This window comes from Diorhabda carinulata, chromosome 11, assembly GCF_026250575.1.
Source record: "Diorhabda carinulata isolate Delta chromosome 11, icDioCari1.1, whole genome shotgun sequence".
Taxonomy (NCBI): Eukaryota; Metazoa; Arthropoda; class Insecta; order Coleoptera; family Chrysomelidae; genus Diorhabda; species Diorhabda carinulata.
Genome location: NC_079470.1, coordinates 8,439,762 through 8,462,409, shown reverse-complemented (window position 1 = coordinate 8,462,409; position 22,648 = coordinate 8,439,762). Strand labels below are relative to the sequence as shown.

Below are 22,648 nucleotides of genomic sequence, written 5' to 3'. Positions count from 1 at the left end.
AATGATATAGAACAAAAGTGCTTTTTTTACTTTTATGTATTTTTGTAAGCTATTTTCTTTGTATATCCTTAAACTGGTCCGTCTACTGTAATTGTCTGATAAATCTATCCTTCAATACGAAGAAATCCTTATGTTGATTTCACTATTCCACAAAGTCGAAGAGATGAGAACAGAATAGGAAAAAGATAATCGACTAAAACTGGAAAATGGGTAGTTGTCGGTTGAGAAATACCACATACAAAGGGATTGTACGTATTCCGTGTAGAGTTAAAATATCTACTAGCTGTCAGTGGTTTCACTAAATCGATTTAGGTAAGATGTTAACTATTGCACTAATCTATAAACTAGAGGATAGTCGTGTATAGTACAAGAAAAGTTATAGGTTATATATTACATTAATACTTTGATAGAAATATTAGAAAATTTATATCTCACGAAATGAAGATGATAAAAAATTATGTAAGTTCTTACCACTTGGTGCTATTTCAAATTTATGGTATCAAAGGTTCACTAAATTTAATAGACATTTTGTAGTTGTTATTATGTAACTAAGTTAAGCAGACTCCATGGTTTCAATCTAACTGGATACAAATGTACATCATCTACAAAGGAATTATTCCAAAACAAATATTTGAGTATAACCGCAAAATTATGTACAAAATTATGGAAGGTGAGAGAAGAGAGCCCATAGTCCCTTGGATGAGCACCACGATAAAAAGGACAAAGATAATGTATAAAGGTATTGCTTGGTAGAGAAATCTCAAACATCAGGTAACAGGGAAACATCTGAGCAATAGAACATTACCCTGAATTGCATTACATGACTAACGAATCTAAGTATATATTTACTTGAAACAAGTACTGCGAGTGATACAAAGAAATGGAAGAGCACATCTTCCTCAGAAAACATACCATGATATGGTATGCTGATAGGAGGCGTTAGTAATATATCGTCAAGAACCACATATTCCGAAACAAGCACATTCTATGCGAAAGTTATAGTCATTGAAAGTTGTGCTTGATTCAATTTAGACAAGAACTTTTAGAGACGAAACATATAAATCGTATTCGGATAGTTCAGAAGACATGAGACTGTCAACTCACAAATACAAGTTGCTCATAAAATATCTCGAGTTACTAAATGAACTAGGGAAAGATTACCTGAACTATTTACTAAAGGTATACATCGGATCAGGACGATTGTCGTTTCAAAGGGTGATTACTTAAAAACAGACCTTAAAAAATAGAAAATCTCAGTCGAGCTTTCTACTTCCTATCTCACGCATTCGTATCTGCTCCTCGGAAACTATATCGACAGTATTAAAAATACATCGACTTAAGTAGTGCCTTCGCATTCTTGCATTGACAATATTGGAAAATTGAACAAAAAGACCGGATTACAATTTCTAAATTTACCGAAACAACAATCACGTGTGTCCAAGTATTCGCAACGACCCACTTCTAGAGCGGAAAATCCACTTATCTGAAGCCGTCTTGAATAATAGCATTCACCAAAGGTTTAAAACTCTATGAAGATTTCAGTGCAAATGTCTAGCTATTATAATAGGAGACACAAGGAATTTTGTTAGATTCCAGTGTACATGCAACTCCTTAGATTTCGTTTAATCTGAAATTGAAGTATTTGTATTATCAGTAATAATTTTTTTGAAACCATAATATAGAAAGAAGAAGATAATCCAGTAGCTTACGTTTGGAACACATCTCTAATGCCAAAAAAATTGGGGATTGAATCAATTTATCATGAAAAATCAATTTTTAATGTAACACCTCTCAGAAATAAACGAAAAGAGATGGAAAAATCATTATATAGTGTAGTGATGTATTGAAAAACTAACTGCTCAACCTCTTAAATTGTGTGGATAACTTTATTGATTGAAAATTTCGTAATATTCAAAATTTGATATATACTTGATTAAGCAAACACCCTTCACTTACTCCCGATTCAATCGATGATGGAGATGGGAAAATAGGAAGTAAAAGTAGAGGTGGGCTACACCCAGGTACAATGAAAAGGTTTTGATCACAGAATACAATAAAATTACAAGTAAACTACAGATTTATTTTAATTCTAAATAAATACGAAAATCATCTGCTTGCCTCTACGAATAAAATAGTGAAAAATCAAACCGAAATGCCAAATCATCGACACAATTCTAGCGTTTTTATTTATTCATCTTCTTTTCAAACTAATAAGTAATTATATCGATTTGAATAGTACACCTTTACAAATTTAAAATATGCAAATGTGAATTATTTTGCTTTTATAATTGAATTTTCAGATTGTTCAACAAAACGTCTGATCTGATAAAGTATTTGTAACAAATCTAAATACATGTTGAGCTATACCTTTTTGTACTTTTGAATTTTTCGTGAAAAAAAAAGAAAACATCTTCTTCCATTTAGACTGAAAAACAATTGTTCAAATATTTTTTTTGTTTTTTAACAAGAATACAAGTAGTAGAATCACTGAAAATCATTTTGTATTAACCTAACCAATGTATGTGAATATGTAAGTTAGTAAGTCTTACCCATCTGGTAGTTCGATGACGATACTTACTATTAGTACAATAAGAATGAGTAGTACGGCTAATTTTTGATAGTGTGGACGACTGGACTGCACCGCACACACAAATCATTATCAGTTTAGGATCAAATAAATATATACTTTCCTTTTTTTTAACCCTTTTATTATTCCAAACCTGCACAGAGGAATAAAATACCCTCTGCAGATTTATGGTGTTACGATGGGCTATTTAAAAAACTATGTCATTGTAAATATTATCTGTGATGTTGTATGGATAAATTGATAAAACTCTGGCAATTAATAAAGTGAATACCATCTCGTGGATGGTATTCCTGAAAGCTGTCCTAAATTTTCTAAAATTCTTCTACACATACCTTTTTCTTAACGAATATTTCTCATCAGCAAGAGGATTATTCTTGTTTTTTTCATGTAGATTTTTAAGAGAACCCCATAAAAAATCAGCTGGTGATAAGTCTGGGTTGCGGGAAGGCCATGATAATTGTTTGGGAGTATTTCTTTAACCATTAGTAAACACTGTTGAGATCTTTGACAGATTGCGCCAGCTAGTTGCACCCATATTCCATTGTAAGTCTCAAAGTAAACACACAGTTTCACACAGTTATTAAATTTTAAATATATTACCAGCCAAATCACTTTTAGATAATAGAAAGATCTTGGGTGTTCTAATTTAGGGTTCAGTCTATTGTAAAATTTTTCATTAAATCATTTTCTCTAAATTTTGGCACTAATCTTATCTTGAAGTATGCGGTTCAATACCCGGAGCATAGTTATTCAAGGTATCGCCAAAACAACTGAACGCTTGAGCTTAGAAAACCTTGGATGGTCACGAGCAGACTTGTGTACTTAGGCCACGGTCTCTTCGCTTCTTCTGCTCTATAGCTGCGCTGCTTGCTTTTTATTGATCTTATTACCGATTGTTTCCAAGTTTTTAACCTTTGATTTAATAACATTCATACTTCTACACTGATTAATATAGTGTAATTCTAATAATATCGAAATTAATTAATTTTTGTAAAAATGATGTATACAGAATTCGAGCTATTCTCCCATTATCCAATCCATCGTAAATAAATTCCGAAAATGCTGGGAATTGCATGAGAATATACCCAACTCTTTCCCACGCAAGGTTTCTACACTAAAACGGTTGAAAAAGTACAAAAATGTACGGCCCACCCTATATTTTTTTAACATCTATTGCTTCTACTACCACATCCATTCTACTACCTATGTCTTGTATAAATTTATAACATATATGTTCAACGGTAGTTCAAAATTACCTTTATTAAGTAAAGCACCAGACAGATAAAAGATGTCTACGTCCTTACATAAGGATAAGAATTTATTACTGAAGATTAAATAGAAAATGACGAAATATTTAATAATTATATGGTGTATACTGGAAATATTGGTTCGACTGATCAAAGAGAGTCATTCTTACAAATTATTCCAACGTTTGTACAGTTCCTTCATTTCATGTTTTTAAAAAATCAATTTTCCAATATATTCCTTTATGTTTTAAATATTACACTATTATGTCAATATTCATCTTGAAGTAACTCAGAAACGTGGCCTCGTATATCTGCAAGGATATTTTCATGCAAGGTTGGTCAGAGATAGGGACAGGGATTCAGGGTCATGCCTTAACGTTTCCGGAGACAGTTTGTCACAAAATGTACGATTCCACACGCTATCAGGTGTAATAAATGTATCTCTAAATATACTAGAGATAGTGAAGAGATACAGAAAACTCATTTAAATTTATTTCCGGTTAGAGGCAGGAGAGCGGAAGACATGAGTTCTTGGTTGAATTTTTTCATATGTCACCCATTTTTATTTATTTACGTATGCTACACTATATTACATACATAACAAATTTCTATGCCAGGGTTTCCCTTTATATGCTCCGTTTGGATACCACATTATCCGTGATACCTATAGCATAAAGATGACTTTGTAGATGACTTTTTGTGATCGAAAAACCAGTAACTTGCTCGATTTCATACCTGTGTAGTAGAGCTACACCAAAAATAGCATTTGATACCACTGGTGTTTTCGCTGGTCCCAGTTGAGCACCCAAACAAACAGGACATTGCAATCATCACTCAACAGTTCATCTGGAGTACACTGTTTTAAACGTTATGACTTTTTTGGCAGATGTGCCAGAGCAGATTTAAATACTTGAAAGACAAAAGAAGATAACCTGCATTATTTGAGGTGTACTTTGGCAGATAACCCATCAATTCAATGTTTTGACAGTTAGTTAGTTGATATATACATTATACAGCTAAATGTTAATGCAATATTGGATGTATCCAAGTGGAACTAATGCCCAAGTATGTCTCAATCTCACGGTATGTCACATGACGATCTTGCAATATAAGTTTACACACGTAATTCTTCCGATCATGATTGATTTCGAAAATCATCACACGGAAATGTTTTTTTTTTTTTTGGAATCTAACATTTTTACTTCAGTGTTGCCATATATTAAGAGGCAGCAACTATTTTACAAACATCAATATAAGTATAGATATTATTTATAATACTATATTTTAAAAAACCCATTTCACTTGATCATTCCTTTTTAATTTTTAATTATCATTATACTAACAATTTGTATCATTGTAAGGTTTTAATTTCGTTGAAAATTTCTTACAAACATTAGTATTAATAAAGTAGTGAAATTATAATGGATTATAATGAATAACAAAAATTAGGCTTCGATTATAATATCCCCAGACATCCTGAACATATTTTCAATAAAAAATTGTTGAAATTATAGTATATTGAGCAATTTTTTTGCAGACCGAGAGAAAGAAGCAATGACTACATTCCGATCACCGGCTACAGGTGAACCAAGATGGAAAATCACACCACTACAGAGTTCTCTTTACTCAGTACTTTGGAAACTAATCGTACTACACCAATTTATACTCTCGGACCAGAATTTTTTGCTCAATGGTAAGTTTGGATTCTTCTTCTTTTCATGCCGTCTTCTCATTGAATGCGTCTCTGTCCCATGCAACATGAAACAATTCTCCTACGCTGACATTTGCCCATTCTCTTATGTTGCGAAGCCAGGATTTCTTCTTCCTGTCGATCCTTTTCTTTCCCTCTACTCTGCCCTGCATTATGTTCAAAGTTTGGATTAGAACATCAAAATAATTTGTTTGAAAAACTAAATATAGTATCAAAATAACTTTTTTTGTGAATTTGCATATCCGTGTTCTCTCAAAGACCACAATTACCTCCTTAGTTGATATTCATTTGATTTCTAAAACTTTATTTAATTGCTTTGTTTATCGATTTTATTCTAAGTAAATAAAGCAGCTAATCACAATGCTTTGAACAATGTGGTACATATTAACTGTACTCGTAAATCAAATCTGTAAATTGGTACAACTTCTTTTTTGATCGTATGAAGTTTGTACGCCATTATTGAGTTTGAATTTCTGTATTTCTAATGAAATTACCAATTTTGAGAAATCTGATTTATTAAGTGGAAAGAAGCATTAAGTGGAAGTCGTGAAGTCCGTCGAAAATTTTTACTTAGTCCAAACCTTCAAATGTAGCTTGCATAAATTTGATAATTGTGCTACTATTAGTTTCTGAGCTAGCAATTTGTATAAACCAAATGAATATTTGAGTATGAGAAAGTTGTCTTCCAGGTGAATACTCACATTCTATCAAAAACAATAACTTATTTATGATTCTTAGCAGTATTGGAAGCTGTTCAATCGTGATAAACTCAAATGTTTTCATTAATACACTTGAGACCCTGAAATCCAATCTATAGACCACCGAGTGGACTATACATGATGAAGTGACTCAAAAACGTCCAAGACGCAAAAGTCGACTGGCAAGTTTATCGTATCATTTTGCAATGTGCCTTGTATAATATTCATCGATTATCTTAAAAAGGGAAAACCATAAACAATGACTATTATGTAGAATTTGGAGAGAGAATTCGCGAAAAGCAGACTTTTTCTTGTTTGTTAACCCCAAGAGATGGCTCGCTAGACAGAAATTTCGCGCCAATGAAGGTAACTATTTTAAAGAAGAAAATCAAATTCCATAAAACAGAAGCTTTTTCCATGTTTCTATGGTAGCCTAGAAACTATTTACTATTTTAATTATTACTAGTAGCAAGACAAACACGATATTCATAGTTCAACCATCGCAATTATCATATTTAGTTCCATTCGACTTTTTCCTCTTTTGGAAACTCTAAGATACGTTTTGGTAATGCGCTATGAATTCATTGAATCAAAAAAAATTAAGGTACTGGAGACTATTCCAGCCAAGATCTATTTCAAGTGTATTGAAAATTTTAAATTTTTACGGTAGTAAAAATTTGACTTTTTTTTAATCCCTGGTCAAATTTGATCAGATGTACTCTTTTACTATTTTTTTACACATTACAACTAATAATTTTGCTTTCCATGAAAATAAATTTTAACTTGTTGTTTCTTTTATATTTCTGTACTATACTATATACTTTTCAACATCTGCATCATTAGCATCTATTATTTATATCATCCTTAAAGAGCAATTGTACGGTAAAAAATTCATTATTTAAATAATTCACGCATTTTAAATGAGGTCTCTTAAAAAAACTTTTGGTTTAATTGAATTAAAATACATCCAATCGATTCCTCAATACTTTTTCGTTTTATGTAGTAAAATCACACTAAGAATCAGCCAAAATTTTCTTCATCACTTCAATTAAGTTACCAAAAGTTAATATCAAACAAATTTGCAAAGTAATGGCGGTAAACTTACGAAACTCTACGGAAACACAGTTTCCAAAACAACAGTAAGATAAACGTAAACTCGAATTCACCCATAATTTCAGACTGAGCGGAAATTAAGAAATTCCTCGAACGCTGTCATGAAAGATATTCACAAAATTTTTGCTAAATTAGTAAAGATACCATAACATTGGCTCCAAATTAAAAGGATGTACTAGTATATAAATCTATAGTGTAATCAAATACTAGAAATTTGAGGATCCATTCAGCCATTAAATAAAGATAAACATACCTAGAAGTCTCCAACAAAAGTTATGGTGTTTCTACAAAGTTACACAAAAGAAAAATCTTTTGAATTAAACTTACATAGAACAATTCCTTAAATGTATATAAACAAATACTTCAGAATTAACCGAAAGAAGAGAAAAGCCACAAAAATAAACCTCTGAAAAAGTTCTACACACAACGTACAAAATGTTTACTTTGAGCAAACAATTTTCTGAAGAGAAAGACGTTTTTCTCTGTCACTGTATTGATGGTGAATGGACTAAAGGGGAAAAAGGACCAAAGGATATGTCCCTCATCAAGCGGAGGCCGTGTTTGCTGTCCGCCTAACGCGGATTTCTCTTATATTAGTTCCACACTTGCTCTCCTGAATCTCAGATTTACTGAATAAAATATGAGATCGCAGCGTTTCCGATTGATTTTTTCCTTTATTTAATTTGATATGTTTCATCATTTATTGCATAAACGATGTGTCTACAATGTTCTTCTACCTATAAGCTCTTTATTAAAAGCTACCGTTTTTATTTAGGGCTAAAAGAAATTAAAATGTTTTTATTGAAAGAGATTTATTTCTAAATTTCTAAAATCCATGATAGCTATATACTATAAATAATTCTCCAATAAACCACAATAGAATAATAGATTTCATATTTATAAAGAAATGAATTCAAAACTTGCTGTATGATTGATTGCTTCTCCGGGGTTTCTTTCCAATTTATTTTCATTTGGTGGTAGCTCTCTACATTTTTTGCTACTTTACTTTAAGTTTCGTTATACATATCAAGTGATAATAGATCTGTCATAAATATGATAACTTTGTATAATGTGGTTGATATAAGAAGTAATATTAGATTACGACCTTCATGTTCGTTGTATCCTATCTTCAGAGCTGATTTTGTCATTTACACCTCTTTCTCTTGTTACATTCCTTATGAACTCTAATATTTTCGCTGGTAGGATACCACAATCTCCCCAGTAAAACTCTTAAAACTTGAACATTTTCTGCTTTGGTTTGTGATAACAAACCATTCTGTTCCAGGTGAGGTCGATTTTTGCTCTTCTCACAAAATATGGTCTCGCCAATTTCTGTTCGATCCACATTCACCAGGTGTTTCCTTAGACAACATTGTCCTTTTAAAAAGTCAGTAAAAAGGTATAGCATTATTCCTTTTTCTGAAATTCTTTCTTTTACATGCACTTCCCTATCTGAAAATCTCCAGACCAGTGAAATGATTCTATGCTACTTTCTTGGGAACTGTATTGACTTCCTCATTACCCTCAACTTCCGAATGAACGAGAACCCCAAGCCAAAAAGACTTTTACCTAGCCTATTAGTTTTAATTGGTACTTCAAGATCAGTTTTGAGCTGATGACATAGGAGCTTATTGCTTTGTTAGCAGTTTTTATAGAGTTCAACTCACCTCACCCCTAAATAACAAGTATTTCTGCTTGAAAGGCTTGAAAGTGGTAAGTATGATTACTTCGGGACCCAGTCCTATCACGGTTTTTACAATTTGCGAATATACTTTATTTCCATCAATAAATATTATCTAGTTATTTTTTAAGGAAAGCAATAAAACAACTTTTAACAACTTAACCCATCTTCATAATCACTGTTTACTTCATTGCAATAACTCAAATCTATCCATTTTTCGTAAACATAATAGATCTAATGTTGATGTAATCTAGCTCTACCTTACCCAGTATATTCCGGCTGCAGAAACCGCATATTCTGTAGCAATGTCGGATTGCGACTAGGACGTATGAAACGAGTCGTAACCACAACGCTACCGCTATATAGCCTGAAAATAGAATACAGATAATTTCCCGTTGCTTCGAAGGGTGCCAGACGATTTTCCACTGGGTTTGACATGAAAACGAAATCATTTTCATGAATATTTCTGCTTTCCTCGTTTCAGGTATCTCTCAGATAAACGTAGAGTGATGGTAATGATAATAATGATCCGGACTTTGCCCATTATATCCTAAATATTTTATTCAAATGACACCACTGTTCCAAGCATGGATTATATAAACAGTTTTATCGTTTCGACATTTTTTCTGCCTTCATCGAATTTTCAACTCATACCAGGGTGGTCTGAAAAGTTTCCGACCCCAACCTGAAGATGTCGATACTTATCAATATAATTTGAGGAATATGTATATTCACGCATATCTTTTCTCACTAAAGTTTCAACCGTTCTAGGCGCTATGGAAAAAATAGAGGATCGATCTGCCACTAAATATTTGTTCTGGAATGGCAATAAGTCTACGCAAATAGAAGAGAAGTTAGACACTATCATTCGTAAGTCATAAAATTTATGCAACTGAATTCAAACTGACTTGACTGACGACGAACATTTAGGACGGCCAACATTTGCGACAACTAGCGATACCATGAAAAAAGTACACAAAATGGTACTGGATGGTAGTCGGATTAAGGTTAGAGACATAATATACGAGTAAGAGACTATCGATATATCAAATGAACAAAACTACCTCATATTGATTGTAGAATGATCCATTTGTAAGCTATTCGCGCTTTTGGTGTCGTGATTACTAGCTTTGGACCAGAAGTTTATTCAAATGAACATTTCCTGAGCTGTTGACACAGTTTAAGCAAAACCATTTAAACTTTTGGATCCACAACTACACTCCTGAAAGAAAAACAGCCAAGACAGTGGATTGCAAAGGCCAAACTGGTTCCGAAGAAAGTAAAGAGGGCCCAATAAGTAATAGTAGCCGTTTTTTGGAATAGTCACAGGATTGTGATCATCGACTATCTTCCAAAAAGTGTGAACAATAACAAGAGAGTATTACACATCATTGCTTGATAAGGTGATGAAAGATATCGCAACAAAGTGACAGCATTTGAAGAGAAAAAAGTTTTTCCATCTGGACAAAGCACCTTCTTATACTTCCCTGACCGCCATAGATAAAATTCAGGAATATCACTTCGAATTGGCTGATCACCCTCTATATTCACAAAATCTAGCAACCAGAAACTATTTCCTGTTTTGCTACCCTCAAAGTTTCACTTGCAGGAGAGGGATTTCTCTTCGACGATAACGTTATCATATACGTAAACTTTTCAAACAACCCTCATATATGAATACCAAAAAGACATTTTAATCATACGAAGATCTTCTGTACTCAATTGTCAAATTAAAATTGTAATTTTGGTAAATCATAGTTTTTGAATATGTTTCAAGGATTTCTGACTTTATATTTAAATTTATGTCTTTTCTTGTTTCATGATACGTTAATGCATTTGATCTATTTTCTGGATACTAAGATGTTTGTCTTGTCTAAAAAATTATCTAGAATATATACAAATATATGACTACTTTTATTTCTTGGTAACTTATGAAGTTTTATCCTAATTTCATATTCCTGAAAATAATTTGACAATAATTTTCTTTTTACCGATGGCAAGTATAAGTGGTTCAGATTTTAATATTTCGAATCATTTTTATTACGTTTCTCAGTTATTTTTTATATCAATTTCTTTTTCAGTATTTGACTTCCTAAGGATCTGCTAATTGATATTTATTCAAACTAAATTTCAATTTTTTGCAGACGTTCGAAAAACATTTCTCAATTTGTTTTCTCAATTTCTGCTAAATCAACTGACTTTTATACGTATTAGGGTATTATGCACTCAATCTCACATTTATTGGAATTTGAACTTTTCATTTTGTTGCCGGTGATGAAAAATAACTAAATTATTTACCAATTTCATTAATTCTTTTAAAAGTTAATGAAGAATAAAGAAGTTATTACGTAAAAATTCATTATCAGAGTGATTTGAAACTCTGCAATTCAAGGGTTTGAATAAAATTCTTTCTTTCTGGAATCTGTTGATTCATAAAATGAAATTTTGATATGTATTTCATTTGAATACGCACTGATTGAGCTAAACACATTTTTCAGAATACTGGAAAGAAAAAATACCTCCATATTACCACAATTTTCTTAAGAATTCATTACCTCAAGATTCAATAGCCGTTCACACTTTGCTAATTCTCACAAATTTTCTGAACTTTTTTCTCTTGCGGCATTTTTTACTGAAAGAAAAATTTTCAATAGAGATATTCTGATATTACCACAGTAAATGTGGTTGGCAAATAGATACTCCCTATTTCAACATTAATTGATTTCTCTAGAACGATCGACAGAAATTATTTTTGATGTGGAAAGACAGATGAACAAAACTGAAGAAAAGGTACGTGAAATATTATCTTGTCTCTGTCCTATGGATTGATTTGTAAGTATTTCTTTGCTTTAAATATAGCCACGTATGATTCTGAACATCCTGGACCATCATTTATTGTAACTTCAATGGCATATGCGGATTAAAACCTAACCTCACTTGCTTTGAGAGTTGTAAAGAATATAAGGATATCTTTAAAATTAATCTAAGAATTCGAATATCGTTTTATTGGCCAATAATATCATGGCAACAAAGTTTTCGAAATCTAGGTGTGATATTTGTTGATTTGTATACTATGCTGATTTGCTAACTGCATTACGACTATACCATCATATACGCGAACTATTGAAAGTCAAGTTAATGATATGACAGAAAATATTCAGAAACAACAGATCAAAGTAACGGTTTTTCGTTGGATAGGTATCGTAATGTCATTTCCCAGTTGTCAATTGTTGCACGATATTTTAACAATAACCGTGTGTATCAAGTACTGATATGTCTCCTATTATTCAGAGGAACGACAAGGATAGATGTACATCAGAATTGTGTAAACATTGTGACAAACAGGGACTAGACTCAGATGAGATTATTGCGTAGTTATGATCTGAACACATAAGGGAGTTGTACTCGTATCTCTTATCTCTGCACACATTTCTTGATTACTTCCAAATTTTCTTAACGTTTTAAGGAAGTTCTGCGCGAAGATCTCGATCCGTGATGGATATTGTTGTAAAAGTTGTCAACTATATTTCTGGTCATTGCTGAAGAAATTAAATCATTTGTGTTGCAAGGAAACCAGGGCTTCTTAAACAAAATAATCGTCGCTTGAGTTCTAATACAGTATAAGTCCAAAATATATTTTATTAATTTCTTAATTTCATAATGTCATTCGATAGAGAATCGAAAGATGCACCTCTAGGTAACTGATAGGAAAATCTTGAAATCGATCTATGTTTATAAATTTTCAGAAAAAATATGTGTATTGTGATCACGATAAATAAAAAAGCACAGTTATTTGCTCTCCTGAAAATTTGTAGATTGACTAATGATGCAAATCATCTCGACGAATTAAACCTCAAGTTCTACTAATTCAAAATCTTGTAAATTTGTAGGTTCCTGTTGTTTTTTTACATGAAAACAGATTATTGGTGATATTACCTACTATACATATAAATACATTCCAATTCTTAAAACATATTCATCAAACTCTCCTATTTTTAATAATGCTTCATATAATAATGGAAAACGAATTTGGAGAAAGAGGTCAAGATTTTGATAAACCCGTCACATGGTCTCCTTTTTAATAAAACCAAACTTTATGAATTCTACTGGCATTCCGTCTAATGATTTTCTTTTCACACGGATAAGAATTCAAGATTTTGAACTTCATCATATTGATTTTAAATAGAGATATAGACATGAATCATAAATAGAAAAGCTAACACAAGGACAATGATTGCATTGAAAACAATAAAGTCTGTGCTGTTGTGGATCATTTGATTATAAATTTGATATCTCATTTTTTCGTATAAAAATATAAATTTTTTTCTAGTGGCACTTAGTCACTCCTCTGTTCAAAGATTGCCGACTGACTTAGTGGAAAACGATTTCAAACCAATTAATAGACATTTTTGTATTGTAAGTCATCGTTTTGTATCCAAATATTATTTCCAGTGTATTTTTAACCACAATTACTAACATTATAGTTAGGAAAAATTACTTTCGTTATCTAACTAAACTAATTCTAGTTAATATTTCTAGTGCCGGATTAGGTTTTCCAGAAACATGGATAAGCGTTTCACGGTCTCGGCATTTAACACAATATGACATACATGCATGCATCGCATCTGAACTAAAATCCCTGAGTGCCTAGATTCAATATCAACGATGCAGGAGAGAATGCATGTTTGTACATATTCGAAAGCCTTTTAATGGACGACATCGTATAATTGTCTCTTATTGTCTTCTTTATAATATGGGTGAATCACGGATTTAGCTGTAATTTTTACAAAATTACGTTAATTGGATATTATTTTTTCAACTATCATCTGAACAGATTTGTCCCGGACTTACAAAAAAATAATGTTTTTATTAAAATCTTCATTGTCTACTTCATAATAATCTCATTTTGAACAAATATGCAGATGCTTAATCCAATCTTTTTTCATTACACCCTGAAGCGAATTTTCGAAGAGAAGAAATACACGCAGGGAGCTAAATCTGGTATAAATGGTGGCCGAGTATACCGTGTTTGGCCAAAAATCAGTCACAAACCTACTGGAATATATCGGAGCATTATCGTCATAGAAAATCTATAAATTGTCTTTACAAATTCGGTCATACACGACAAATTGCTCCATATGGATGCAGTACTACCGACTCTGGAACGGATTGTCATGTCAAACCACACCACGGTAATCGAAGAAAACTATGGACGTCACCTTGATTTTCGACCGAATTCGACGTGGCTTTTTCGGCTTCGGCTCATTTTTGGAGTACCCACCAGTAATGATGCATTTGACAAATATAGAGTTCTCAACTACGTAGCATCTCTTTTGCGAACTCTATTTCACGTTGTTCTTGCAAAAGATTCAAGTCTTTCGATTGACACGATTGATGCCAAATCATTAACCAAAACATGTTGAATGGATTCATAAGAAACATTTAGAGCTTCTACTATCTCTCGGACGGCGAGGTAACGATTTTTAAGTACAACCTAGGGATAGGTGATACGTATGAAGCAAGTTTTTGATGACCACGACCTTGACTGAATACTTTGGGCCATTTAAATTCTCGTTTTTACGATAAAAAAATACTTCTAAAAGCATTTATGTGAGATATTTAATAATTTTTAAGCCGTAATTTCATTAGAAATACTAAAGCAAAAAAATGTTAGTGACTCGATTCACGCGCTTTTCAGTTTGGGTTAAAATTGATCAGATTAATTATATTAGGAGTAACCGTTCTTATAGTAAAATGATTCCATATTGGCTCGAATGTCTGATTCATTATTGTATAAAGGATGAAAGTCTAATAAACTATGATTACGTAGCGCCAAACTCAATTCAGAAATTTATCTAGGGTAATTTCGATTGTACATAATAATGATGAAGTTAAAAGGGAATATTATTCACTAAGTTCGCTGTTTTCACTAAAGAAGTACTATTTATCTTTTACAAGTTAAAGAAAGGAACCTGAGCAGGCTAGTTTTAGTATTAATATTTCCATGTGAAGCTATCAAGAATGAAGTTACGTCAAATATACTGCTTGTCTATATATTCTCTATATCAGAATATATCCTTATATTCTCATGATCTCTTATGATCCGTTTGTGAATTATTTATGTACAATTTAATTCTCATATAATTTCACATCTCTTCTCCTCATTTATTGAATACTCATGTTTATTTTTGGTATGTTCCGAACGAAGCATGGAACGAAGCTTCCCACTTCACAGACCTTAATCAATAAATAGAGAAAATAGAGAAGCGCCTTAATCTATACAAAGCTTTTAAATGTATCGTGCCAGAAATATTACAACAACGATGCCACGCGTTGGTTTTCATTTTTTTTTCTTATGATAAAATTAGCCAACAGAAATTACGAATATATTAATAATCACTACGGCTTTAGGTGGATTTCAAGATCTTTAATTCATTTATGATATAATCGTAACAAATTCCTCTAGAGAAATAATTGATTATAATTTCCATTGTAACTCGACGTAAGCCTCTCAACACACAATAATTTTATTTCTACAGCTACTAAATTGACATCAATTTATAATACGCCAACTTATCGGTCCATCAAATTTTGATGTTTATCGATCATTCAAAAACGAGTCAATTCGGATATTTATAATTCGAAGTAAATAACACACTTACTATCTTTGATTGATCATTTATCTGTATTTTGAAGGTATTTTCTATTTTATTATTACAAAAGCAACTAACAGGAGGGCTAACATGTTTGTAAACTACCATATGTTTTCTCAAGAATCACCTTCGAGTGTGTGATACAACGATTAGAGCGGACGTACCATTTTTCGATACCGATTTGTCTTTAACCTCAATTTAGTCTTCAGTTTTGGTGATCCCCTGTTCATCGGCGCAAAATATCTGTCCTGCGAGTATCCTCTTTAAGCCTTAGAACAGGAAAAAGTCGATGGGTACCGCTAGAGAAAGCGGTGAATGCCGATGTAATTCAAGCACACTTAGATTTTTGATACGGTGCATTGTCTTAATGAAACCGTACTTTCAATTCCTTCAAATGGGGCCGTTTTGTGCGATTTTGTCCTTCTCTTTTTAAGATAGAATATTATACCATGCTCATCCCAATATACTAATGCCATAACTTTGCCATTCGACTTTTGTGTCTTATCACGCTTTGAAGTCAGTTCATCAGTATAGATCCATGTTCCATCCAGTATCACATATCAATTGTAAAAACTCGGGTTTATTAAGACTGAACAGTTCAAAACATTGTTCAGATTCATCAATTCGTTGTTGCCGATATGTCCAGCACGATTCTTTGATATCTTTAAATTCTCAGTTATTCCAAGCAACTCCACTTTACGTTTATACAAAACTTTGTGGACTTTGCTGATGTTTTGATCGATATCAATCTCTTTGGGCCATCTGCTACGCACAGTATCCTCTGTGCTCATTTCGCCTCAGCAAACCACTGGTTGATTGATTTTCCTGGGGCCTTTCCTTCAATAGTACTTTGTTGCGATGCTTTGTTAACACACGAAATTATTTTCCATACATTTTTCCAAGCTAACAAAAATTGCTTTGCTCAAAATTCTATAACTTACAAATAAATAGTGTGACAACTGTAAAATTTATACATGTGTCTTTTAAAGGTTAGGGCTAAATGAAAATCGTGTGGAATTGATACTAGAAACACAGTGTACAAATTTTAACCTTTTAGTAGTTATAGATTTAAGTTAGGACATAATTTTCATTTGATTGTATGTTTACACAAATCATGTTTTACCAAAATACAGATTCTCCATAAAAATAGTTGAGTTAAGCTTTGACTTGGACTCTGCTTACATATTTAAACAATTCTTGTTGAAATTTTAAGGGCAACTGCTAATATCTGTACGAAATATGAATTGGGTTAAAAATGTCTTTCAAAGCCTTTTTTTCAGTTTAAAGTATTTCAGCAAATTTATAGCTTATTAACCCGATTGAGAGTTAGGCTTTTTCCACTCATTTTCTGAAAGTATGTGGTGGATAATGTTGTTAACCAAATCACCTGACTTAAGATTTTATTTGCGCTTTCAATCACTTTCCTTTAGTGTTCACTTCAAGTTAATTAGACTTTATTATTTTGGAATACTTTACTAGAGGCATAAATGCAATTAGAAGTATTGATGCAGGAAAATCGGGATGCCTAGTTGCTATTTATTCACATTTTACACATTATATCACTGTAATCATAAAAAATATTCCGACTTATACAATAAGTATTGTACAATAAGTATTGTACCCAAAAAGTGGAAGTTTATTATCATATTTTGCCACGGTCTATTAGACTGGTACGAGGATGGTCCCAGAAGTATCTGATCTGACATAAAGATGGCGATAGTTGTTTGAAAAATACCACAATATTAGAAAGTACACAATCGACACAGCATATGTTTCAAGTTTGAAGACGACACTTTGTTTAATATTTGGCAGCCATCAATAGTGAACGTTTTCAGTAAATAATAATAATTGGTCATCATTATGTGAAACAATACTTTTATTTGATAAGATTCAGCACAACAAATATAAAAGCTGAAGTAGATTCTGCTCTGTGCTTGCAATAATTTTCATTGACTATATTGAAAAGGAAAGAACTACCCATGGCAACTATTATGTGAACTTATTGCAACATTTGAATCAAGCAAAAACGGCCGCATTCGGTTAAGAAGAAAGTGTTAATTCATCAAGACAATGAACCAGCTCATACATCGTTATTTCCACGGCCAAAATCAATGAATTAAAATTTGAATTTCTACCTCACGCACCCTATTCGCCAGTTTTAGCCTACTCGGACTATTTTCTGTTTCTAGACTTGAAAAATGGCTCGGTGGTCAAAGATTTCTCAACAATGAAGAGGTGATCTCAGCAGTTGATGGATATTTTGAGGGTATCTAATTAATTGAACAACGCTGGGAAAAGTGTATGGAGCGAAAAGGTGATTACGTTGAAAAATAAATATATTTTTTTCCAAAATTTTTGTGTTGTCTTTTATGGAACAGGGACCATCCTCGTAGAGTGTTATTAAGAAATACGAATTCAAAATACTGCAAATATCCATACAATTGTAAATAAAGAGAAATCAGTGACAGTTGAAACTTTTATTTTGATTTGTCAACATCGTTTGGAATTTTATGACTTAGGATATCCAGTTTTTTGTTGAACTCATGCTCGTTAATACTACCGACGTGTTTTGAAATGCCTCTCCGTCAGGTAATAGCATATCGACTGGAATAATAAAATAAGTTTCACGTGAATTGATTTCCACCTACACATTTTCCGGTAAACAGATATATACGTTTCAAGGTGGAGAATTATCCTACACCATCAAAAAGATAGTTTTTAGTACAAGAAAAATGTATGGATGTCCTGATGACAATGAATAATTGAGTAGCTGCTGCCAGGTTGACCTTTTAATAACGTTTGAGCTCATACCAACGAAGAGAAGACGTTTACATTTACATCCGTATTATTCATAAGCACCATGTAACTTCTAACTCGTCTTGACTTTGACAAGGTCATGGCAAAGCAAATGAAAGCCATTACAAATGAAGCCTTCCAGACACGCGACGTTGGGATAATTCAATCAAGGGTAGTACTTACAAGGAGATTAGTTAATTCATGTTATATTACAATGAGTTTTTAATATATTGTAACTACCCAGTATATGATACACTTTTCCATTTACATCAAAATTTACATGCTGAAATTATTATCAAAGCAAAGAAACTGATTTCATTAAATCATCAAAAAGTAATAACAACAATATTTACATTTATCTTTTATTGATTCCTTTTATTCTATAGAACATAAATTGTTAAAATCATCTGTTTAACCTACTAACATTGAACATTCAATGCGTATAACGTTTTATTATTATAAGATTTCGTGAAAACGTGCCCTTATTGTTAAACATGACCTTGAAATAAAATAACAAATGCCGTGCAAGCTTCCGATATCCGGCGAACAACCAAGAACTATGAAGGTAAATCATGATTTTGTAGGTTTAGTCCGGGGAAAATCAGTTTGAAAAAAAGTTACCGAATATCGCTTCCAATTTTCAGTAGATATTTCAAAGTTAAAACATTTCAGTTCTACAAGAAATTTTGATATTTATTACTTTTTTGTGCGTTAATTCTTCCATGATATTTATTCAGTTGTGTAATAGATTCTGTCTTTTTATTGGGCATTTAAAAACAATGTACCACTATTTTTACATGCCGAAAAGTATAAAAGTAAACCTCAGTAATCTATCAATGATGCCTCTCACGGGAATTGATAGTAAACGGCCATTTAAGGGGAATAAAAAAATTTCACAGTTCAAAAAACCATAGACAAATGAAACAACCACTCAGATGATCGCATTTATCAACTGTTCTACCAGGGTAGAAAGGATTAGCTCAATCAGTTTTCGAAAAAACAACCTAACCTAATGAAGATATGTGGAACTGCATAAATTGCAAAAATATTATGTAGTAATAATTTTGTTTTTTCCTTCCTTGCTATAAATATTCAGTCTATCTGGATTAAAAATGTTCTATTTATAATATTACTGATGTTGTACATAATTTTGACATTTTCAGTTTTGTTATTCCCATGTCAAAATATGATGTAATGTAAATCTGAATTTCATATAAAAAAATATTTCTGCCAATATGTAATGTTTTCTGATTAATAATTTCTGTTTTCTTTGTTAATATTTTGTATAAGAATGAATAAAAAAAATTTTATATATTATAATATACCTATTCGAACAGTCCTATTATGAGAAATTACAGACGTATCAGCTCTGAATTTATTATGCTTTTTAAAGAATTTTCTGCTTTAAAACACAACAATAATCACTACGCATTTCAAATAAACCTAAGAAAAATCATAGGTTTGCTACGAATTCGCGTAACTCCCGGAATTTTGCGAAAATAACGGCTCTCGATATCTGCAGTCAGATCGTGCTTCTTAAAATTTTTTTTGCTCAAAATATATTATTTACCTCGAAATTTTGAGCCTCGAAAAGCTGTACACAATTTCAGCTAATCAAAAATTTGATACAAAACGCGACGGAAGTTTCTTTCACAAAATATTTTATTTTATAGATTTATTCATACTTTTTAGAATGCTTTGTTTCCATATTTTATAATCCTGTTAACGATTATATAACAATATCATAACTGTATTTGTAGACTTTATATAATATTCTTTTTGCTGTATAAAGCTTTTATAAACGACTTTAGAAGTGTTACATAAATGTATTCTATAGAGCTGGCTATATAACGAAAACGATGTACAAATATATGCTCGTTTTAGCTCAATAACTGCTCTGAGAACACATTTATTGAAGGCTCTAAACATTCTTATAGCTTTAATAGAATACAAAATTGTTAATGGGATTCTAGTTAGGAAGAAAATAAATGGTGTGTTTTAAACTTGATTTCTTTCTTGTCTTGCGTTTCTTTGATATTTTGAAATAAAACTTATCCTTGAACTCAATCTATATTTTAATTTTAACCTAATCTATTCAATAATTTACTGTTTAATTTTCTCGTTGGATATGAAAGCCATTAAGAACACACTATTCATATAGTTAGAGTCACATCAATACAAAATAGGGGTAAATTAACTCGACAAATTAATGGAACTTCAAGTGTCTAAAGGACTTATGGAATTGCCTGAGTAAGACGTTGATTCCCATCAGGGAATGGTCAGTTTTCAATAAATCTTAACAAATCCAATAGTTAGTAGGAGTACATAGGCAGATTTATGATTTTTCACAGTCACATTAATATAAGAAAGAAATAAGGTAATCCGAGACCATCGTTAATGGAGAATAAAAAAGGGACACATTGTATGACTTAATATATGGTTAACAGATCTTAAATGTTCCCTTCAAGATTTAGAGGTAATTCGCACTTCACTATTTTGGCTACCTGAACTGGAGTTTATATTACTCTAATCCCAATGGTTTGAGAACATCCAATACTTCATTGTTTATGGGATTCTGGAGTAGTTATTCATGAACTTCATTATTGTTCTTTGACTTTTTGTATAAAGAGTGACTCTTTAGGATCCTTTGTACAAGATTGAGAGAAGAGACGAAACAAGAACGACCGAAGGAAAGAATTCAGTTACCGAAAATATCATTCGGACAAACACGGGACTGACACAGATCTATCGATTACAAAACGCAAAGTTAGTTTAAAAATAGAAAGCACCCATCGTTTTTATAATAGTGACATTAATTTTCTAATTAGTATGCTTCTGCCCAGAATTATTATTTACTTTTTAGTTTGATAATTGGTAAACGTGTGCTTTAGGTAAATAAAATTGATATGGGTAGATTTTCCTTTGTTAATTTGAATACACCATTTATTAGTCCAGTCCAGTCCATCTATTTTCTTCACTGAATTTTGAAGACTGTTGACCACATCTTTAATTTCTTCTTCAGCAACTGGAATTACAGTGCAGTGTCGCTTGCGAATGTGGCTAGTTACAGATTTTTGGTAACAGGGATGTCACAAATATTTAATAGTTACAGGGGTGCGTTACAACTCGTGACGACATTTAATCCGTTGAGATAAGGGACGGGGATATTTCACGTAAACATATTTGGTGGAATTCAGTACCTAATCCACTTCGTAAAGCTGGAAAATCCAAAAATTGAAACCTAGAATTTCTAAATCCATTAAATTGCATTTCAACATTAGGTGGGTACTAAACAATATACAATAGAAAAATTTGCGGAAACCGTGATTTGTAAAATTCAATTTAACACATTATGCAATTGGTTAGGTTAGGTTAGGTTAGTCCAATAAAATACCAGAATATGAATTCGTGAAACAGGTCTCTCACAGATACAAAATGTTGTTTAAATGAAAATATTTTTTACTGAAATACCCTGTGAATATATATTTTATTTTTGTTTTTCACTCCATAATTGAAATCCCTAGCTGCATAATCTTCTGTCACGAGTTGGCTAATCTTTTTGGCAACCACGACCATGAGTTAGTACAGAACATGCAAACTCATTTTCTCATTTGACTCTGAATGAACGATCTTTTATCAAAAATGTACTAGCAGGATAGGTGGATATTATTTGATTCTTAGTTACGAACCCTTTTATCAAATGCTTCTTTAATATCAACGTAAAACTAGCTTGTTCTTTGCGCAATCTATTTTTTTTTATTTTATGCAGCAAAACTAATCCTCAGATTGACTCATGCTCCATCCGAATATATTCGTCTCTTTTCAATTTTAATTGAATCATACTAAATAAATGGCATCTATCAACGCTTCCAGATAATCCGGCGATCTATCGGCAAACGAGCCCAAAGCCAATAAAAGCCAATTAATGCTTGTACATCGGCTCTCCATATTTTGCAATTAACTATTAATCGCTAATAGATGTAATCAAAATCAGATAATTATCTGATGGAATTATTAAGGAAGTGCCGGAATAACAAAGCTAAGTAATTTAAATTCGCAGATTGAGTTAAATCTTCATAATTTAAGTGATTAATTAGTCATAAACAAATCCAACAGTTTGATTGAAGAGGTGGTGATACATAAAATTCATTAATTTCCTTTT

At 32.0% G+C, this 22,648-nt stretch overlaps 2 protein-coding genes across 8 annotated transcripts in view; both read left to right on the top strand.

Annotated features, from left to right (window-relative positions):
* Positions 1–22,648, top strand: part of LOC130899652 (troponin T) — a 239,364-nt gene that overhangs the window by 142,629 nt on the left and 74,087 nt on the right. The gene's annotated exons all lie outside the window — the stretch shown is intronic.
* Positions 1–22,648, top strand: part of LOC130899650 (muscarinic acetylcholine receptor M2) — a 130,780-nt gene that overhangs the window by 74,823 nt on the left and 33,309 nt on the right. For all 7 annotated transcript variants that reach the window (XM_057809733.1, XM_057809739.1, XM_057809736.1 and 4 more), the window contains exon 2: positions 5,372–5,527. In XM_057809733.1, coding sequence (XP_057665716.1) covers positions 5,427–5,527 — 101 coding nt within the window. In that variant the 5' untranslated portion in view covers positions 5,372–5,426. The remainder of the gene's footprint in view (positions 1–5,371; positions 5,528–22,648) is intronic.